The sequence below is a fragment of the Amblyomma mixtum genome, chromosome 7 (genome assembly GCF_055824585.1).
Source record: "Amblyomma mixtum isolate Tamu chromosome 7, ASM5582458v1, whole genome shotgun sequence".
NCBI lineage: Eukaryota > Metazoa > Arthropoda > Arachnida > Ixodida > Ixodidae > Amblyomma > Amblyomma mixtum.
Genome location: NC_143018.1, coordinates 10,219,502 through 10,242,200, shown reverse-complemented (window position 1 = coordinate 10,242,200; position 22,699 = coordinate 10,219,502). Strand labels below are relative to the sequence as shown.

At 47.8% G+C, this 22,699-nt stretch overlaps 1 protein-coding gene across 3 annotated transcripts in view; it reads left to right on the top strand.

Annotated features, from left to right (window-relative positions):
• AIMP3 (aaRS-interacting multifunctional protein 3) overlaps nt 1-22,699 on the top strand; it is a 45,646-nt gene that overhangs the window by 9,577 nt on the left and 13,370 nt on the right. Inside the window, exons 5-8 of one of the 3 annotated variants that reach the window (XM_089551653.1) lie at nt 7,429-7,535; nt 8,934-9,024; nt 10,778-10,945; nt 12,704-12,836. In XM_089551653.1, the coding sequence (XP_089407779.1) occupies nt 7,429-7,535; nt 8,934-9,024; nt 10,778-10,945; nt 12,704-12,836 (499 nt within the window). Of the gene's footprint in view, nt 1-31; nt 1,566-7,428; nt 7,536-8,933; nt 9,025-10,777; nt 10,946-12,703; nt 12,837-22,699 lie in introns of those variants that run through there. The other 2 variants (XM_089551654.1, XM_089551655.1) reach the window with 2 other exon arrangements.

Here is a 22,699-nt window from a genome sequence, read left to right as displayed (position 1 = left end):
TGATAACTTTTTCTCGGCTGCCAACCTGCAGGTCCAACATCAAGACGGTCTCCGGCAGAATCTCCCACTCATAGTATTCAGCAAAACTCGATTGTACCAGTAATGCGACATCCTGGGAACATTTCCTCGTTGCAGCGTCTTCAACGTCACATCTTTTTTTATCAGATTTATTCCAACTTTTGTTGTTCACATAGCTGTCTCGAGAACCTGGACACTTGCTTATGAAGCTACTTCAGGTTTACTGCATTGAGGCAGTCGGTAAACTTGCTGATTGGACTTGCTATATTGACCAGGGAGACCTGGGCACCAACTGTTAATTGCTCTCGGTTGTCAGCAGTTTTTATTTTTTTAGGTGTGGGAAATAATAGCACCCCTTACAAGAAGCCACACACCGATCTGTATGGGATCAAGGGCACAGCAGCATCTTTGCTATCTACATTATGATTTGATTATGCACTTACAGTTGCCTCATGGCAGTATTAGTTTTCCATAAATTGGAGGATTTATTAAATCTCACAATCCTCAAATAATGTTGTGCCGACCTTTCTTTGCTGAGAACTTTGTATAATTTTTGGGCAGAGAAAACACTTCAATAATATCAGCGAGTGCGTGCTTTTAAATTCTTTCCTTTGTAACCTAGCAGCATGCTTTGTAGAAATATGTTGTTTCTATCACCAGCACATTCGGTCCTGTTTCTGGAAACCTTGAGCTGCCTTCATTCTTATCGAGGCATTGTTTGTGAACTGCAAAGTTGTGTTGTTTCCCACATTTTTCATGTTTACACTCTCTCATTTCTTTTTGTTTTTGCTACGAAATTCACTGAACAGAATGCGTGCACCGTGAGTCGCTCTTTTTTTTCATCACTTGTATTATATGTCTGCTGATGTGTTATTTATATACAGCTGCGTATTGGCTGTTATATGTCCTTTAAAGTGATGGGAAACTAAGTTTCTTGGTTGGCGTTTAACATATTTATTACTTGTTGCGATTCATTGTCACCGTTAAGACCTCATTTCGTTTTGCACTTGACAGTGTATAAATGTTGTGTGATATGTTTAGAAATTGATGTGATGGGCCCCGCTGATCATTTTTTGAGCACAAGTTGTCGACGTAAAGAATGTCCTTTATTTACTGATTTTATTGTTATGTACTTGAGGTCGGGAACGCATGATTCAGCATTTGCATCTGCCTGCTTACTTCCTCTTCCTTGACGTGCAGTTTTCTTGTATATGTGTGCTTTGTGTAGAGTTGAGTAGAGTTAATGCTCCTAATTTAAGAATAGGCCACATTATTGACTTGGGGTGACTGTAATTGAACCTTGAATAGTGACTAGTGTATGACAGAGCTGACCCGGTCAACCTTGTCTTTTACTCGTGATTAAAACTAACACAAATGTGTTGGCATGTGGGAAATGTATGTAGGAACTGTCGCCCTCCTTTCCTGCTGGAAAAAAAAAAAGCTTTGCTGCTTGTTACTTTCACTTGCATCTTATCCAGCAATGTGACTGCGTGACCCTCATTGAAGTCTGTTTGTAAAAAAAGATTATATCTTCTTTTTCTAGCACACTGTGGTTTCCTGATTGCTTCATTGTTTAGTTACAGCAGAAAGTACTGCACTGTTACTTTCTGATGCATTACTTAATCCTTACTGGGTTAATCTTTATGAACAGTTGTGTGCGAACCATGGTGCATCATAATTCAGGATGAGTATATCAGTTTATCACATATTTACTGGTACAGCTCCAAAAGTTGGGTTTAATTTATACTTTATGATATCCCTAACACAGGAGAGATTAAAGGCAGTAGTTGTAAAGACCATGAATATGAACCTTGCAGCATAAATAGGTTGGCAAGTAGCTCTTGCTCCTGTAGAAAAGGGGGCGACTGCAGCTTCAGTAGGGCAGCTCCTGCTTTAAACCCAGCTTTTTGTCTAAAAGTTGCATGTCGAAAATTTTGCTGAGTGTTTGCCTTGAGATAGCAGTGTCACAAATAAACTTTTTTTTTTGTTTCTGCCCATGTTTTTTTTTTCTTGTTCTGTGGAAGGTGTAGTCTTAGGCAGCTGCAGTTTTGGATATATGTGGATATTCTCATGAAGTGCACAAGGCACTGAACACTAAGAGTGTGTTTGTTTACATGAAGCTCTGTATGTGATAGATGTAGGGTGGGTTTTATTGCAGTTTTCAGAAGGCGATTGTTTCAGTCTGATGGAACGTTTCTGAGAGATGGGCTGGTAAGGCTTATCTTCATCGTGCTCAGTTTATATGTGTACTGTATCAAAAACAGAAGTGCCCAGGACGTGCGAGCACTCACAATAGACTTATCGCTGGCGGTGGTATACTTTTTTATCGCATGTTCATTCCTGCTAGAAGGGACGGTCATCTGAGAATGACCCGGATTGGTGTTCCAATCTTTCAGCTTGCTATGCTAAGCCACATTTCAGTAGCCAGCAGCAAGCTGCTGGTAAAGCCCAATAATAAATGCAGCTTGCCGGCGCCCCATCAACCTTCAGCGGAGGAAGTCTGCGCCGACTGAGGGTCATCTAGAGGGGTCGACAGAACCCATCACTCCCAGTACAGATAACAAAGTTTTATCACCGACTGTCTGAGAGTGGCGTCATACGCCGCTAAGTGCACCAGCTTGTTGATTCACCGTGTGGGCTGCAGCTCGCACCATGCCCAGAAGCAGGCACTTCTAGACTAACACCCCTTGGCGTGCGGACCACTATGTGACTTTGATGATGGAGCATACTGGGCCCTTCTGTCCTCGATAGTAGTCGGTGGCTACATGGAAGGGAAATCGTTGTATGTGTATGTTAAGTGATTACTTCATAAGTCTGAGTGAGAGCACACCTTTTGCCTTTCTTTTGGGATAATTTTGGTCTGGACATAATAGTACACAGAACAGAAAGTTCATTGGAGAAGTGAACAAAATTCTATGCAAACTGAGTGTAATTTCATGTTGCAGCTACGTGTACCTTTGCTGTGGCGGTGATTGTAATAGTACAGAGCCTACATGGCCATACCGTCGTTAAGTTCTTGGTGTGCATAAGTCTGGGCCAGGGTCCCGTTTTTCTAAGCATTTCATCACTCCAGCCAAGTCGAGTAACAGGCCAGGGGAAAGCCTGTACTCATTGGAAAACAAGGTGTGTGCTTGGCACTGGGTGTCAAACCCCGCATCTCTCGTATACCAGGCAGATCATCAAAACTGTAGGGCAGCGCTGCGGTTTTATTTTCGTCTGTATACGGGGGAGATTTTTGTTTTAGCATTTACGGATTTGTGTTTTAAAAACGGATGTCTGTGCAGTCTGTATAGTCGGGTTATGCAGCAAAGCGGGCATCATGTACACGGTAGAGTGTAATGATTAGATTCTTCTTTGGTACACACTGTTGTGAATGTCGAAGCAGAACTGATCTAAAGTCTTCGGCAGCTTTCTTAACGGTGTGAAGTAACGGTGCTTCCTCACAAGCGGAGTCATCTAAGCGCGAACAGCGCGTCACATATGTTTCGGCGCAGTTGAATGATGAAAAGCACCGCCCGGTAATGAAGACTGGGTGCGTTCTAAGGAAAAAGAAAACGTCAGCCGCACGCTAATCGACATCCGAAACAAAGCAGTTGTGCTCGGTTGGCCGTGCCGGTGCATGGAGGACAGCCGCCGTCATTCCGGGCTGGCGCTGAGGTCGGAAAAGTGAAACCGAAACTATGCGGCTGGACTTTCATCGACAGGGCCCTCTGACAGTAGTCACGTCTGCCGTAGTGCCCATGTCGGAGGTGGGCAAGCAACGCTGCACTATGCAGTTCAGGCTTGAGGAGAGATATTCGCATGGAGTTTAATTGGGATTTCTTGAGATTTTACTGTACAGTTTTAGCATTGCTAACTGTTGAGGACCTGTGGCAAGACCGTCTCGTGAATAGCCGTGCCGTCCTTAGCTGAAAACAATGTTTCGCCCAGAAGAAAAACTTGATTCGTTTGCAAGGAGGCGCGCACATATCATTTCTTTCAAACTACTACTAGGCCAATTCTTTTTGGCCCCTTAAGTTGGTCTTCATTTTGACTTTGAAGACGGCCGAGTCGGAAGTCAGTTTTGCTTCAAGAAAAAACTTATCTAGAGCACTGTACCCGGGGCGAATTTAAGGGCGATAAATCTTTTACTGAATAACAACACTCATTCACCTCCTTTCTACATATAATGAAAAACCATAGGTCGCCCCCCCCCCCCCCCCCCTCCCCTTTCGCGATTTGCTCATAAATCCACCCGTGACTGTCCCGCATTCGACCCACCGCTGTGGCTCAGTGGTTAAGGCGCTCGTCTACTGAGCCGAAGCACCTAGGTTCGAAGCCGACCGCTGTGGCCGCGTTTCGATGGAGGCGAAGAGCAAAAGGGGCCCGTGTGCTCTGCGATGTCAGTGAAGATCCCCATGGTAGTCTAAATTATTCTGGAGAACTTCACTACGGCATCTCTTTCTTCCTTTCTTCTTTCACTCCCTCTACCCCTACTCTTACGGCGTGGTTCGGGTGTCCACCGAGATATCTGGGACAGTTACTGCGTCATTTCCTTTCCCCAACACCAATTTTTAAAGCCAATTTCTTCCGTATTGTATTCAGATGTTAGCACAGCGCGCCTGCATTTGTCTTCCACTCAAACACACCCGTTTTCTCCATTCGCAAACACATTGTTACAGATCGGATGCTCAAAGATGAATTGCCCTGCTTGAGCAATCAGCTGTTCGATATGGAAAAGAGGTAATGATTTGCTCTTGTGCAGTTGACTGCCGCTCTAAATAATCGTTTATGCGAAGAGATACAGCGCAGGCGAGACAGGATCGACCTGTGCATTTCCCAAGAAAAATGGTGCATGTCTCTCCTACCCAGTATCTCTTCGCCATGCCACATCAACTAGTCCAAAGTGCCACCTTAATGATATAGACGCCATAACTGCTGCTCGTCGATCTCGACTTCACGTGTAATTCGGCTGTCGCATCGAACGCTTAGCTGAGCAGCGAGCACCGCGCAGCTTGCGTGGCGCAACACAGGAAACCGCCAAATATATGCAAATCACTTTCTGGTTTCGTATGATAATTTAATGCACTTTGCTGGTGCGCTTGTGACGTCCGGAAGCCTACTCTGTAGTTTTTCTTTATCCTGGAGGTTCTACGCTTGGGAACAGCGACAGAAATGCGCACACCGCCATTCATAACTTCCTTTCAGAAACCGAACGGCTCCCATCCTGAATTCTTTCCGGATTCCTACTTCTTTATGCTCCTGCACAAGATTAGACGCGAAGGACCGGCAGGTCGAGCCGCATCGATCCAGGCGAATTGACTAAGATGCGAAGACCCTGTAGACTGATCAGTATCACTCCAGGTGAATTGACTTGGACGCGAAGACCCTCTAGTTCGATCCGCATCAATCTATGCGAATTGACTTGAATGCAAGTACCCTTAAGTTCGAGCCGCATCAATCCAGGCGAGGACGCGGAGAGCGCCCAGGCACACACTCTCGCCCGAGATCTCAGCTGCCGAGCAGAGTGTATGATCAGCCTCCCTGCTTCCTCTGACACTAATATCTCACGCGCTTCTCTACTCACCACTTACACGGACATACTCCAGGACTACCGGGTCGAAAGATGTCTCTATCCTTCCGCACACCGTGATCTAACAAGACGCGAGGCCGTCCAATGGCGCAAACTACGAACTGGCAGTTTTCCAAATCCCCTCTTATACAGCAGGATCTTTCCGCAACAGATAGACCTCATGTGCAAAACACTGCTTAACTCCAGCCACTCTCATACACATGGTGTGGACTTGTACACATTACAACACAAACAACTCAAACACCCCACAGACGTGGGAGTCTCTCCTGCGTGCTTCCGACCCGGCAGGCCAACGCCGGCTTATCTAGCGCGCGGTGGAGGCCGCGACATCCCAAGGGATCCCCGCCGACCTCCTCTAAGCCAGCGCAACCGGTCCTTGGACTGGTCCCCGGTTTTTGGGAGTAATAAAAGAGATCACCACCACCACCACCTCCCAGCAAACCAAAAACCTCTCAGAGACGTCTAGCTAGAAGTCTCTGAGAGGTTTCTGCATGGTTTGCTGGGCTAGCCGTGGTTCGATCCATATCAATCGAGGCGAGTCGACGCCAGGACTAGACACTCTACCAGGACCCTGCTGTTCGACCTACCGAGGCAGAAGCGAGGCGACGGAATCGGCAAGCCAAGGCAGCACTCAAGAGAGAGGCTGCAACAAGGCATTCACCAAACAGTTTCTCGACAACATGTTCGGCTACAGCTGCTCGGTATGAAACCGATTCTGGTTGAAGATCGATCTCGCTGCCGTGATACCACAGCAGCCGATACTCTAGTTGTTCACAAAAGTCATATCTCGTAAGTTTTTTCCTCATTACGAGTTAAGAGAATGGGAACATGGGCGCTGACATATGTGACACACCAATCTGTATATCTCCAAGCACAGAGCTATACCGACAAATGAGAGGAATCGTACGTCTGCGGCGCAGTCAGTTTCTTTTCCGCTTTAAGCTTTCCTGCCCGCGCGCCACGCTCATGTGTCCACGAACAGGACTCGCCGATTTGCATGATCGAGCCGAGCGCCTCGAATAAAGAAATTAACCGCGGTTCAAGACTGGATAAGCATGCATTCACGTGATTCTATTCGATTCATTGATCCGGAAGCTTTGCAAACCTCGACCTGTTGGCGACTCATAAATAACGCTCTGCTCGCCTGTCACGTGCAAAGTGAGTGCAGACGGATGGTGTGTTCACACTCGTTTGTCAAACATGAATCCCACTAAAGCACGGACTTGTGACGACGTTCGCCCTCTGACCAATCAGGTTACGGAGCTTGTCTAGCGGTGTAGAATGCTAGCGACGAAGGAGCGCAACAGTAGTTTAGTTGGACAACCGTTAGTGCAGCCTGTGGCAGGGCTGGCTGTAACAACCAGCCAGTCATCGTTGAGACGTACCCACTAACGGCGACGAAGCCACAAAATATGCAAACTACGTCAACTACCGTTGCCAGCTTTTGCTGAGAAGGAGCAATGGCATATACCGCGGGACCGGTTTTGCGCATAAGCACAATGAATGTAAGCGGATTATGTATGTCCAGCGTTGTCTAAAATTTATATTTAATACGCGTTTTTTTATCTACGCAACGCTCCGACGACCTACTTTCGTTGTTTTTCAGTAAAGTGGTAGCTCCACATGTCACATCTTTGAATATCTGTGTCTCCTGCTTATCCATTTCATACAAGAGTGCTTTTATTCACCGTAAAAGCAGTTTTTACCTGATTAACAATTCAGCACAAAAATTATACGGGTGCGTCATGCCTTGCAGTTAAAAAATGAACCCTTAAACATCACTCTTCAAGGTTTCTAAGTGACGTAGTGTTGCGTTATTCTTGTTCTTTCTCAAATAGCACCTACCTCACGCACAGTTTTTGCCTAATGGCAGTATTCACCATATCACCTTCGCATCGGGCCTCCTGAAACTTCTCTGGGACTTAGCAGAGCAAATGGGAATTCGGTAAGCTTTTTTCAAATCAAATCGCGATCCTTTTGCCAAAATGCACTCGCAATGTAGATCTTATTTATGAAGCATGCGGTTACCACAAACGAACACGCTTCAGGACTATTTCGTCTATGCCCTATAGTAATGCGGACACCTGGATACGATAAAGTACACAAATAATCTCACGTCGTTGGTTTTGTGGGAAGAAAATTTATGCTTGCAGTTCTCTTTGTGGTAATACCAACGCTTTGCATAATAATCAAAACGCGTTAAATGATTCAAAAACAGCCTACACCGCAAAAGACGAAGGACAACAAGAAGAAATGCACGGGACCAGAGGTGCATTTTTTGTTCTTGCTGTAGGCTTTTTGCGCTGTTTTTAGCTCGTGGAACAACACCAACCCGCCCAACTTATTAAAATGGTAAATAACGTTGTTGCACTCTACGTCAAAAAGGGGTAAATGAGGAGTAACAGCAACATTTAGCCCTCACGCGAATGGTTACTCCGCGGGCGCGCCGAGAGTAACTGTAGCTGATCTCCCTTTGCAATTAGTCTCGGAGGGAGTAACCTTCAGTCTTTTGAGGGACTAATGAATGTGGTAACGCAGTTAGTCCCCAAAAGGTCTAACGCCTGTACTCCTTCTGCTCCCTTCTGGCTATTAGCATATTGCCACGTATCATTGTAGTGTTTGTTCGTTCACGCTCAAGGCTGCAGGAAAGGGTTGTTATCACTTTTGTTCGTGGCGCGAGAAGCGACCAGACTAATCTCGATTGATCGCAGCCATGAAGGGCTGCATCTAGGTTTTTCTAGATTACTGTAGATGATCTTGTCCTGTTATCTGGAAGTTTCCTTGCCGCCTTTAAATTGAGCGATGCCGCGAGCGGCTGACATTCGTAGTTCGACGACCGCCGAGCACGCCTGTTGCTTACGCCGCCGCCGAGTGATTCAGTTCTTTTGGGGGCGCAAGTCAGCCCAAATAAAGAGCTGAATCACTCGGCGGCGGCGTAAGCAACAGGCGTGCTCGGCGGTCGTCGAACTACGAATGTCAGCCGCTCGCGGCATCGCTCAATTTAAAGGCGGCAAGGAAACTTCCAGATAACAGGACAAGATCATCTACAGTAATCTAGAAAAACCTAGATGCAGCCCTTCATGGCTGCGATCAATCGATATTAGTCTGGTCGCTTCTCGCGCCACGAACAAAAGTGATAACAACCCTTTCCTGCAGCCTTGAGCGTGAACGAACAAACACTACAATGATACGTGGCAATATGGTGCATTTCCTTTGACAGGCGCATGTCCGGTCGTTTCTCCTCTATGTGTCGTCCCCCATCGTTTCAGTCTTCCCACAGGGCTATACGTGATGGGGTTCGAACGTTTGCTTTCATGATTGTGATTTTTTCTTTTGGTAACAGGCACAAGACAACCGTCCTCGCCAATCCTGAGTGGGGTACCAAGATGCCTAATGGCTCCTGGACAGGATTCATCGGGGAACTGCAGAGGAATGTAAGGTCCTGCTGTTATTGCATATACCAACCACCACATTACGTGCATCGACGCATTCGTAAGGAAGACTTACGAGAAGTATCACTCAATACCGCTGTGGTTTTAAGTGACCCATGTGGTCAATGATAAGCCGGTGCACTGCTCACCGTTCTCAAACTGTTTCGAGCGGTTTTGGAGTTCGCATAGTACAAAGCCCTTCTGCGTCGCAAACCTTGTCTTTTTTTTCTCTCTCTCTTGAGTTGACATGAACGCTATAGGCGGATACAACTTCTGCTGTAAAGCTCCGCCCACGTTCAAGACCACCGCACAGAATTGCACCACGACAAAATCAAGTCCGCTGTTAAAATTTTTCTTAGTAGTAGTAGTAGTAGTAGTAGTAAGACTTTTAATCGACCATAATTTATAAGCCGAGCATGTCGACCGCCTGCTAAACAAGAAGCTAAACAACAGACAAAATTATAAGTTCAAGAGCTTTGATGCCTCTGGGTTGTCATACATCAAAAAGCTCGCAGTCAAACATTAAAAAGCTATATTTGTTTAGTGTTGTCATTGGATAGCAGAGCAATACAACACGCCGCGGTGCGTGTCCCAGTTTTACCAACTTCTGTTTTCTTAATTTGTATCCTACTGTAGTTTAGGTTGCGTGTGGTAATAAAGCGCGTTAGTACTCGTTACCTACGTGTCGAAGTAACTCGAAACCAGCGCCCAAAAGGGGAGGGAAAGTGCAGAGGGCACGTAAGCGCCGGACGTGTGAGCGTTACCTTTTTCACGGCGTGTTTCCTCCCTTTTGTTTATTTTCTTTTTTTAGAAATGAAAAAAAAAAAAATTGACTCACGCAGCGCGACAGAGAGAGAGAGAGAGAGAGAGGCGCATGCATTAGAAAGCGAATGACTCTCCACCTCATACATTTATCTTCTGAGCAAACTTCAGCTTAGTATTATCTGTACGCCGGTCAGGGCACATTTGCACCGTCGGCGAGCCACACCTTCATATCCCAAAGGTCCCAGGATACTATGTCGCTCTCTCCCACTGCTTCTTTGAACCAGCCATACAGTCTCCGCATTACACCTTCCCACCTCCTCCTTTTCCTCATATAAGCTGCAAAACCAGCTGGCTCTCGCGTGGCAAATCCGCTACCAGTAAAGTGCGCAATAAAGTGTATCCTGGCTGAAATTAAAAGAAGGGGTTGGGTTTTAACGCAGTTAAACCGAGTAGAGGTACGAAAGCATGTGCGCATTATTCGCCTCTTCTTCCTGGCATCTGCATGTGCACGCAACCTCGTTTCTCGCTCATCTTCACTCCCTCTCTCCACTCGGCGGTAGCTGGCGTGACATCCTCCTCCCATTGGCTACAGCTGTTGCGACGGTACTCCGAACTAACCCGAGTACCCGAGCGACTCCGAGGCTTCACACAAGGTTCTTGGGTTTGACCCTGTTCAATAGTGCTTTCGCAATGAAAGAGAAATAGACGAGGGTGGGACATGTAACGCGCGAAACTGACAGCCTGGGGTCTGTTAGAGTGTCAAAGTGGACACGAAGATAACTCAACCGAGGGTGGTCTATGAGACTGACGGAGCTGGCTATCTTCATTAATGCGAGCACTGCTGTCGACAAGCAGAACTGGAGGTTACTGAGAGACGAATTAGTCGTTCAGGGATTGAGCCGTAGAGGCTGCGGATGATAATGACGCTGTCCTGGCCGGTATGTGTTCATGATCCACCGACCAAGGTATACCCTGCGTATGTGCACCGCAGGAGAGCGACGTCTCCTTCACGCTTTTCTACCCGACCAACTCGCGCAACGAGGTGGCCGAGCCGACGTCCAGCATCTGGGCCGAGGACGTGGTCATCCTGGGTGGATTCGGCAACGATACCTCTGAGAACAGCAGCATTGCTTCCTCCCTAACAGTCTTCGAGCCTGACGTGAGAGTCATTTCTACCAAGCGGTCTTCACTCACCGTTGGAACCTCTTGATATGTTTTTTTTTCTTACAAAAAACTTCAATGTTGGACCGGCACTGTGAATCAGTTGTTTCGGTGAAATCTCATTTCTGCTATGTGATTGTTCATATGAGGGAAGAGCATGAGCTGACAGACTTTAAACCAGAGTGGCACTCCCTTTTGGTGGCGTGCGCAGCCTTACCTCCCGTCTAGTGCTCGGTTGCGGTGCCTTTTTTTTAGATGTCTGTCGTGCCGTTTCCTTAAAGCTTTGCATATATTTCATGTATATAGAATATAATTTCAGTGTAGTAAATACCACGTTTAAAGAAAATTACCCCAATTGCCCATGTGTCACAGGTTCGATTCCCACCTAATTACCCTAATTTTCTTTTCAGTGCAATCAATTTACATTCTTACATATCGTAATGACGTTTGAGTCATGTTTCGACTTTATAATCACAGTTCAAATAATGCTTTAATCACTTTTCAATTCGGCAGCTCCACGTGTGACCTCACTATACCCTCTCGACCAATCCGGATTTTCTCGACACGCCAACTACAACGCCGGGTTCTCCTCTGAACTGAACCCTTAGCGTTGTCGCGTTGCTTGGAACAAGAGAAGCGGCAGGTATATGTACCCGCCGGAGTGTTGTAGCACTACAATACTCGCAACCAGCGACTGCACAGTTTCTCCAGGCCTCGTGCATCTTAGGTATCCTCATCTAGTTAATACGCACGCTTCGCGCGTAATCGCTGTAGGACGGTGGAATACTGTGTTTTGCCTAAGATGTTATGATTTTTTTTTACTTTTTTCAGCGCACACAGTTTCTCCTCTTCTGCTATAGGAATATGTTACGTTATACTTTACAGCGCACTCTTAAATGCGAACGTTATGTCATCCATATGGTTTTTTTAGAGCACGACGGTAGTGCATGATGTAGAAGTCGCGTGGCTGTTGGCTGCACGTGCTGTTTTGCAATTACGCTGGGGTAGTTCGACGGAAAGACCGGCTTCGGTGGTGATAACAGAAAAAAAACCACTAAACTGCACCAACTGATGACTTTAGGGAGGTGAGGAGCAGCAAGACAGTCCAACAAACTTAAAATGGTAAATATTTACTTAGGTGCAAAATAACTATAGAAACACCATACGAATTACGAGGAGCCGTACTAAATGTACCGAAAAGGGGAGTTCCAGTATGTTTAATTTACTGAATATGGATTTCGTGATACGTAAAGATGTGATCAAATGCGACGCGATTTTAGATTGTGAACGGCAGAAATATTCTCCCCTCTTGTATGCCTTGAACGTTCATGACGTGCTAACGCATTCTGGGCCAAGGGACAATCGTCGCGCCGATCTACAGTGGCTGTTCCCCCCTCCTCTCACCATGCCCTCTTCAAACATGTCTAAAATAGACCAACTATGGTGAGACCGGGAAATATATTACGAAACACGACAAAATCATCGGGTTTTCTTTGACGTTTGCCCCAGTCTAGGCATTTTTCTACAGGATGCTTTCCGCAGGCCAATGCTCATGGAAAACAAATATTTCAGTAAGCTATTTCAATCATTCTCTGAGCCTGATTACTTGAAGTAGCTATGTGAGTACAGTGGTCGTTCAGAACTAAGTTTAGTGACGTGGATGTCAATTTCAGTCGTGTGCTAAAGTATACAACTGACTTTGTCACTGCAGTACCATGCAAGTTAAGCAACAAACTACACATTCCTACACCTGCAGGTATGGATAGCCCTTGGAGTTTTCCTTCTACTGCTGACTTTGATCAAGTCGCTGGCTCCTGGTTCTTCACAGAAGTTCGTTGCAAGACTCTTGGAAAACCTCTTCACGCTCGCACGGTGCATGTTCCTGCAAGGTAGGCAGCCGGCCTCTCTGTTGCTTGAGAGGTGACAAAGTGTTTCCCAGTGGCCATTGCGTATTTGCATCGATACTGGAAGAAAAACTACAGAGCATGTTTACTGCATTCGAATCGGAGCGGGAGCACGGATTTGTGCTACATAGAAGACGACGGTGAGCAGGCAGTGCCGCATGACGGAGCAGACGGAAGCTGATGAAGACGACGATCTCCAATGCACAGCGCGAGAGTGTGGTGCAGTCTTGCACGAGGCGTATTGGCTGCGGCGATAGCCTAGTGATGCTTCCGCAACAAAATTAGGCTAACGCCGCAGCGAACACGCCTCGTGTTAAATTTTCTTTTCGGCACTATTCCCATGCAAAAATAAAAAAAAAATTCGGCCATAGCCTATACTGGTGGTCAAATGTTTAGGGGAATCCCCCAAGGTGGAGTAGATTTGTAATAAGGGAGTAATTACTCATTGGCATCCACCTGAGCGCAGCCATACGGCCACAAAGGAAAGCTGTACAGCTTTCTCAGAAACTTCGTAGTTAAAGAAAAATTCGTCCTGGTCCGGGGTTCGAACCCGGGACCACCGCTACACCGGAGCAGTCGCTCTACCAATTGAGCTAACCGGGACGGCAAGCTTATGGTAGGGCGAGAGCGAATTGATCAATAACTCGAAGTGGGAACAGTGTTGGTCAAATGTTTAGGGGAATCCCCCAAGGTGGAGTAGATTTGTAATAAGGGAGTAATTACTCATTGGCATCCACCTGAGCGCAGCCATACGGCCACAAAGGAAAGCTGTACAGCTTTCTCAGAAACTTCGTAGTTAAAGAAAAATTCGTCCTGGTCCGGGGTTCGAACCCGGGACCACCGCTACACCGGAGCAGTCGCTCTACCAATTGAGCTAACCGGGACGGCAAGCTTATGGTAGGGCGAGAGCGAATTGATCAATAACTCGAAGTGGGAACAGTGTTGGTCAAATGTTTAGGGGAATCCCCCAAGGTGGAGTAGATTTGTAATAAGGGAGTAATTACTCATTGGCATCCACCTGAGCGCAGCCATACGGCCACAAAGGAAAGCTGTACAGCTTTCTCAGAAACTTCGTAGTTAAAGAAAAATTCGTCCTGGTCCGGGGTTCGAACCCGGGACCACCGCTACACCGGAGCAGTCGCTCTACCAATTGAGCTAACCGGGACGGCAAGCTTATGGTAGGGCGAGAGCGAATTGATCAATAACTCGAAGTGGGAACAGTGTTGGTCAAATGTTTAGGGGAATCCCCCAAGGTGGAGTAGATTTGTAATAAGGGAGTAATTACTCATTGGCATCCACCTGAGCGCAGCCATACGGCCACAAAGGAAAGCTGTACAGCTTTCTCAGAAACTTCGTAGTTAAAGAAAAATTCGTCCTGGTCCGGGGTTCGAACCCGGGACCACCGCTACACCGGAGCAGTCGCTCCGGTGTCGCTCCGGGTTAGCTCAATTGGTAGAGCGACTGCTCCGGTGTAGCGGTGGTCCCGGGTTCGAACCCCGGACCAGGACGAATTTTTCTTTAACTACGAAGTTTCTGAGAAAGCTGTACAGCTTTCCTTTGTGGCCGTATGGCTGCGCTCAGGTGGATGCCAATGAGTAATTACTCCCTTATTACAAATCTACTCCACCTTGGGGGATTCCCCTAAACATTTGACCAACACTGTTCCCACTTCGAGTTATTGATCAATTCGCTCTCGCCCTACCATAAGCTTGCCGTCCCGGTTAGCTCAATTGGTAGAGCGACTGCTCCGGTGTAGCGGTGGTCCCGGGTTCGAACCCCGGACCAGGACGAATTTTTCTTTAACTACGAAGTTTCTGAGAAAGCTGTACAGCTTTCCTTTGTGGCCGTATGGCTGCGCTCAGGTGGATGCCAATGAGTAATTACTCCCTTATTACAAATCTACTCCACCTTGGGGGATTCCCCTAAACATTTGACCAACACTGTTCCCACTTCGAGTTATTGATCAATTCGCTCTCGCCCTACCATAAGCTTGCCGTCCCGGTTAGCTCAATTGGTAGAGCGACTGCTCCGGTGTAGCGGTGGTCCCGGGTTCGAACCCCGGACCAGGACGAATTTTTCTTTAACTACGAAGTTTCTGAGAAAGCTGTACAGCTTTCCTTTGTGGCCGTATGGCTGCGCTCAGGTGGATGCCAATGAGTAATTACTCCCTTATTACAAATCTACTCCACCTTGGGGGATTCCCCTAAACATTTGACCAACACTGTTCCCACTTCGAGTTATTGATCAATTCGCTCTCGCCCTACCATAAGCTTGCCGTCCCGGTTAGCTCAATTGGTAGAGCGACTGCTCCGGTGTAGCGGTGGTCCCGGGTTCGAACCCCGGACCAGGACGAATTTTTCTTTAACTACGAAGTTTCTGAGAAAGCTGTACAGCTTTCCTTTGTGGCCGTATGGCTGCGCTCAGGTGGATGCCAATGAGTAATTACTCCCTTATTACAAATCTACTCCACCTTGGGGGATTCCCCTAAACATTTGACCAACACTGTTCCCACTTCGAGTTATTGATCAATTCGCTCTCGCCCTACCATAAGCTTGCCGTCCCGGTTAGCTCAATTGGTAGAGCGACTGCTCCGGTGTAGCGGTGGTCCCGGGTTCGAACCCCGGACCAGGACGAATTTTTCTTTAACTACGAAGTTTCTGAGAAAGCTGTACAGCTTTCCTTTGTGGCCGTATGGCTGCGCTCAGGTGGATGCCAATGAGTAATTACTCCCTTATTACAAATCTACTCCACCTTGGGGGATTCCCCTAAACATTTGACCAACACTGTTCCCACTTCGAGTTATTGATCAATTCGCTCTCGCCCTACCATAAGCTTGCCGTCCCGGTTAGCTCAATTGGTAGAGCGACTGCTCCGGTGTAGCGGTGGTCCCGGGTTCGAACCCCGGACCAGGACGAATTTTTCTTTAACTACGAAGTTTCTGAGAAAGCTGTACAGCTTTCCTTTGTGGCCGTATGGCTGCGCTCAGGTGGATGCCAATGAGTAATTACTCCCTTATTACAAATCTACTCCACCTTGGGGGATTCCCCTAAACATTTCACCAACACTGTTCCCACTTCGAGTTATTGATCAATTCGCTCTCGCCCTACCATAAGCTTGCCGTCCCGGTTAGCTCAATTGGTAGAGCGACTGCTCCGGTGTAGCGGTGGTCCCGGGTTCGAACCTCGGACCAGGACGAATTTTTCTTTAACTACGAAGTTTCTGAGAAAGCTGTACAGCTTTCCTTTGTGGCCGTATGGCTGCGCTCAGGTGGATGCCAATGAGTAATTACTCCCTTATTACAAATCTACTCCACCTTGGGGGATTCCCCTAAACATTTGACCAACACTGTTCCCACTTCGAGTTATTGATCAATTCGCTCTCGCCCTACCATAAGCTTGCCGTCCCGGTTAGCTCAATTGGTAGAGCGACTGCTCCGGTGTAGCGGTGGTCCCGGGTTCGAACCCCGGACCAGGACGAATTTTTCTTTAACTACGAAGTTTCTGAGAAAGCTGTACAGCTTTCCTTTGTGGCCGTATGGCTGCGCTCAGGTGGATGCCAATGAGTAATTACTCCCTTATTACAAATCTACTCCACCTTGGGGGATTCCCCTAAACATTTGACCAACACTGTTCCCACTTCGAGTTATTGATCAATTCGCTCTCGCCCTACCATAAGCTTGCCGTCCCGGTTAGCTCAATTGGTAGAGCGACTGCTCCGGTGTAGCGGTGGTCCCGGGTTCGAACCCCGGACCAGGACGAATTTTTCTTTAACTACGAAGTTTCTGAGAAAGCTGTACAGCTTTCCTTTGTGGCCGTATGGCTGCGCTCAGGTGGATGCCAATGAGTAATTACTCCCTTATTACAAATCTACTCCACCTTGGGGGATTCCCCTAAACATTTGACCAACACTGTTCCCACTTCGAGTTATTGATCAATTCGCTCTCGCCCTACCATAAGCTTGCCGTCCCGGTTAGCTCAATTGGTAGAGCGACTGCTCCGGTGTAGCGGTGGTCCCGGGTTCGAACCCCGGACCAGGACGAATTTTTCTTTAACTACGAAGTTTCTGAGAAAGCTGTACAGCTTTCCTTTGTGGCCGTATGGCTGCGCTCAGGTGGATGCCAATGAGTAATTACTCCCTTATTACAAATCTACTCCACCTTGGGGGATTCCCCTAAACATTTGACCAACACTGTTCCCACTTCGAGTTATTGATCAATTCGCTCTCGCCCTACCATAAGCTTGCCGTCCCGGTTAGCTCAATTGGTAGAGCGACTGCTCCGGTGTAGCGGTGGTCCCGGGTTCGAACCCCGGACCAGGACGAATTTTTCTTTAACTACGAAGTTTCTGAGAAAGCTGTACAGCTTTCCTTTGTGGCCGTATGGCTGCGCTCAGGTGGATGCCAATGAGTAATTACTCCCTTATTACAAATCTACTCCACCTTGGGGGATTCCCCTAAACATTTGACCAACACTGTTCCCACTTCGAGTTATTGATCAATTCGCTCTCGCCCTACCATAAGCTTGCCGTCCCGGTTAGCTCAATTGGTAGAGCGACTGCTCCGGTGTAGCGGTGGTCCCGGGTTCGAACCCCGGACCAGGACGAATTTTTCTTTAACTACGAAGTTTCTGAGAAAGCTGTACAGCTTTCCTTTGTGGCCGTATGGCTGCGCTCAGGTGGATGCCAATGAGTAATTACTCCCTTATTACAAATCTACTCCACCTTGGGGGATTCCCCTAAACATTTGACCAACACTGTTCCCACTTCGAGTTATTGATCAATTCGCTCTCGCCCTACCATAAGCTTGCCGTCCCGGTTAGCTCAATTGGTAGAGCGACTGCTCCGGTGTAGCGGTGGTCCCGGGTTCGAACCCCGGACCAGGACGAATTTTTCTTTAACTACGAAGTTTCTGAGAAAGCTGTACAGCTTTCCTTTGTGGCCGTATGGCTGCGCTCAGGTGGATGCCAATGAGTAATTACTCCCTTATTACAAATCTACTCCACCTTGGGGGATTCCCCTAAACATTTGACCAACACTGTTCCCACTTCGAGTTATTGATCAATTCGCTCTCGCCCTACCATAAGCTTGCCGTCCCGGTTAGCTCAATTGGTAGAGCGACTGCTCCGGTGTAGCGGTGGTCCCGGGTTCGAACCCCGGACCAGGACGAATTTTTCTTTAACTACGAAGTTTCTGAGAAAGCTGTACAGCTTTCCTTTGTGGCCGTATGGCTGCGCTCAGGTGGATGCCAATGAGTAATTACTCCCTTATTACAAATCTACTCCACCTTGGGGGATTCCCCTAAACATTTGACCAACACTGTTCCCACTTCGAGTTATTGATCAATTCGCTCTCGCCCTACCATAAGCTTGCCGTCCCGGTTAGCTCAATTGGTAGAGCGACTGCTCCGGTGTAGCGGTGGTCCCGGGTTCGAACCCCGGACCAGGACGAATTTTTCTTTAACTACGAAGTTTCTGAGAAAGCTGTACAGCTTTCCTTTGTGGCCGTATGGCTGCGCTCAGGTGGATGCCAATGAGTAATTACTCCCTTATTACAAATCAACTCCACCATGGGGGATTCCCCTAAACATTTGACCAACACTGTTCCCACTTCGAGTTATTGATCAATTCGCTCTCGCCCTACCATAAGCTTGCCGTCCCGGTTAGCTCAATTGGTAGAGCGACTGCTCCGGTGTAGCGGTGGTCCCGGGTTCGAACCCCGGACCAGGACGAATTTTTCTTTAACTACGAAGTTTCTGAGAAAGCTGTACAGCTTTCCTTTGTGGCCGTATGGCTGCGCTCAGGTGGATGCCAATGAGTAATTACTCCCTTATTACAAATCTACTCCACCTTGGGGGATTCCCCTAAACATTTGACCAACACTGTTCCCACTTCGAGTTATTGATCAATTCGCTCTCGCCCTACCATAAGCTTGCCGTCCCGGTTAGCTCAATTGGTAGAGCGACTGCTCCGGTGTAGCGGTGGTCCCGGGTTCGAACCCCGGACCAGGACGAATTTTTCTTTAACTACGAAGTTTCTGAGAAAGCTGTACAGCTTTCCTTTGTGGCCGTATGGCTGCGCTCAGGTGGATGCCAATGAGTAATTACTCCCTTATTACAAATCTACTCCACCTTGGGGGATTCCCCTAAACATTTGACCAACACTGTTCCCACTTCGAGTTATTGATCAATTCGCTCTCGCCCTACCATAAGCTTGCCGTCCCGGTTAGCTCAATTGGTAGAGCGACTGCTCCGGTGTAGCGGTGGTCCCGGGTTCGAACCCCGGACCAGGACGAATTTTTCTTTAACTACGAAGTTTCTGAGAAAGCTGTACAGCTTTCCTTTGTGGCCGTATGGCTGCGCTCAGGTGGATGCCAATGAGTAATTACTCCCTTATTACAAATCTACTCCACCTTGGGGGATTCCCCTAAACATTTGACCAACACTGTTCCCACTTCGAGTTATTGATCAATTCGCTCTCGCCCTACCATAAGCTTGCCGTCCCGGTTAGCTCAATTGGTAGAGCGACTGCTCCGGTGTAGCGGTGGTCCCGGGTTCGAACCCCGGACCAGGACGAATTTTTCTTTAACTACGAAGTTTCTGAGAAAGCTGTACAGCTTTCCTTTGTGGCCGTATGGCTGCGCTCAGGTGGATGCCAATGAGTAATTACTCCCTTATTACAAATCAACTCCACCATGGGGGATTCCCCTAAACATTTGACCAACACTGTTCCCACTTCGAGTTATTGATCAATTCGCTCTCGCCCTACCATAAGCTTGCCGTCCCGGTTAGCTCAATTGGTAGAGCGACTGCTCCGGTGTAGCGGTGGTCCCGGGTTCGAACCCCGGACCAGGACGAATTTTTCTTTAACTACGAAGTTTCTGAGAAAGCTGTACAGCTTTCCTTTGTGGCCGTATGGCTGCGCTCAGGTGGATGCCAATGAGTAATTACTCCCTTATTACAAATCAACTCCACCATGGGGGATTCCCCTAAACATTTGACCAACACTGTTCCCACTTCGAGTTATTGATCAATTCGCTCTCGCCCTACCATAAGCTTGCCGTCCCGGTTAGCTCAATTGGTAGAGCGACTGCTCCGGTGTAGCGGTGGTCCCGGGTTCGAACCCCGGACCAGGACGAATTTTTCTTTAACTACGAAGTTTCTGAGAAAGCTGTACAGCTTTCCTTTGTGGCCGTATGGCTGCGCTCAGGTGGATGCCAATGAGTAATTACTCCCTTATTACAAATCTACTCCACCTTGGGGGATTCCCCTAAACATTTGACCAACACTGTTCCCACTTCGAGTTATTGATCAATTCGCTCTCGCCCTACCATAAGCTTGCCGTCCCGGTTAGCTCAATTGGTAGAGCGACTGCTCCGGTGTAGCGGTGGTCCCGGGTTCGAACCCCGGACCAGGACGAATTTTTCTTTAACTACGAAGTTTCTGAGAAAGCTGTACAGCTTTCCTTTGTGGCCGTATGGCTGCGCTCAGGTGGATGCCAATGAGTAATTACTCCCTTATTACAAATCTACTCCACCTTGGGGGATTCCCCTAAACATTTGACCAACACTGTTCCCACTTCGAGTTATTGATCAATTCGCTCTCGCCCTACCATAAGCTTGCCGTCCCGGTTAGCTCAATTGGTAGAGCGACTGCTCCGGTGTAGCGGTGGTCCCGGGTTCGAACCCCGGACCAGGACGAATTTTTCTTTAACTACGAAGTTTCTGAGAAAGCTGTACAGCTTTCCTTTGTGGCCGTATGGCTGCGCTCAGGTGGATGCCAATGAGTAATTACTCCCTTATTACAAATCTACTCCACCTTGGGGGATTCCCCTAAACATTTGACCAACACTGTTCCCACTTCGAGTTATTGATCAATTCGCTCTCGCCCTACCATAAGCTTGCCGTCCCGGTTAGCTCAATTGGTAGAGCGACTGCTCCGGTGTAGCGGTGGTCCCGGGTTCGAACCCCGGACCAGGACGAATTTTTCTTTAACTACGAAGTTTCTGAGAAAGCTGTACAGCTTTCCTTTGTGGCCGTATGGCTGCGCTCAGGTGGATGCCAATGAGTAATTACTCCCTTATTACAAATCTACTCCACCTTGGGGGATTCCCCTAAACATTTGACCAACACTGTTCCCACTTCGAGTTATTGATCAATTCGCTCTCGCCCTACCATAAGCTTGCCGTCCCGGTTAGCTCAATTGGTAGAGCGACTGCTCCGGTGTAGCGGTGGTCCCGGGTTCGAACCCCGGACCAGGACGAATTTTTCTTTAACTACGAAGTTTCTGAGAAAGCTGTACAGCTTTCCTTTGTGGCCGTATGGCTGCGCTCAGGTGGATGCCAATGAGTAATTACTCCCTTATTACAAATCTACTCCACCTTGGGGGATTCCCCTAAACATTTGACCAACACTGTTCCCACTTCGAGTTATTGATCAATTCGCTCTCGCCCTACCATAAGCTTGCCGTCCCGGTTAGCTCAATTGGTAGAGCGACTGCTCCGGTGTAGCGGTGGTCCCGGGTTCGAACCCCGGACCAGGACGAATTTTTCTTTAACTACGAAGTTTCTGAGAAAGCTGTACAGCTTTCCTTTGTGGCCGTATGGCTGCGCTCAGGTGGATGCCAATGAGTAATTACTCCCTTATTACAAATCTACTCCACCTTGGGGGATTCCCCTAAACATTTGACCAACACTGTTCCCACTTCGAGTTATTGATCAATTCGCTCTCGCCCTACCATAAGCTTGCCGTCCCGGTTAGCTCAATTGGTAGAGCGACTGCTCCGGTGTAGCGGTGGTCCCGGGTTCGAACCCCGGACCAGGACGAATTTTTCTTTAACTACGAAGTTTCTGAGAAAGCTGTACAGCTTTCCTTTGTGGCCGTATGGCTGCGCTCAGGTGGATGCCAATGAGTAATTACTCCCTTATTACAAATCTACTCCACCTTGGGGGATTCCCCTAAACATTTGACCAACACTGTTCCCACTTCGAGTTATTGATCAATTCGCTCTCGCCCTACCATAAGCTTGCCGTCCCGGTTAGCTCAATTGGTAGAGCGACTGCTCCGGTGTAGCGGTGGTCCCGGGTTCGAACCCCGGACCAGGACGAATTTTTCTTTAACTACGAAGTTTCTGAGAAAGCTGTACAGCTTTCCTTTGTGGCCGTATGGCTGCGCTCAGGTGGATGCCAATGAGTAATTACTCCCTTATTACAAATCTACTCCACCTTGGGGGATTCCCCTAAACATTTGACCAACACTGTTCCCACTTCGAGTTATTGATCAATTCGCTCTCGCCCTACCATAAGCTTGCCGTCCCGGTTAGCTCAATTGGTAGAGCGACTGCTCCGGTGTAGCGGTGGTCCCGGGTTCGAACCCCGGACCAGGACGAATTTTTCTTTAACTACGAAGTTTCTGAGAAAGCTGTACAGCTTTCCTTTGTGGCCGTATGGCTGCGCTCAGGTGGATGCCAATGAGTAATTACTCCCTTATTACAAATCTACTCCACCTTGGGGGATTCCCCTAAACATTTGACCAACACTGTTCCCACTTCGAGTTATTGATCAATTCGCTCTCGCCCTACCATAAGCTTGCCGTCCCGGTTAGCTCAATTGGTAGAGCGACTGCTCCGGTGTAGCGGTGGTCCCGGGTTCGAACCCCGGACCAGGACGAATTTTTCTTTAACTACGAAGTTTCTGAGAAAGCTGTACAGCTTTCCTTTGTGGCCGTATGGCTGCGCTCAGGTGGATGCCAATGAGTAATTACTCCCTTATTACAAATCTACTCCACCTTGGGGGATTCCCCTAAACATTTGACCAACACTGTTCCCACTTCGAGTTATTGATCAATTCGCTCTCGCCC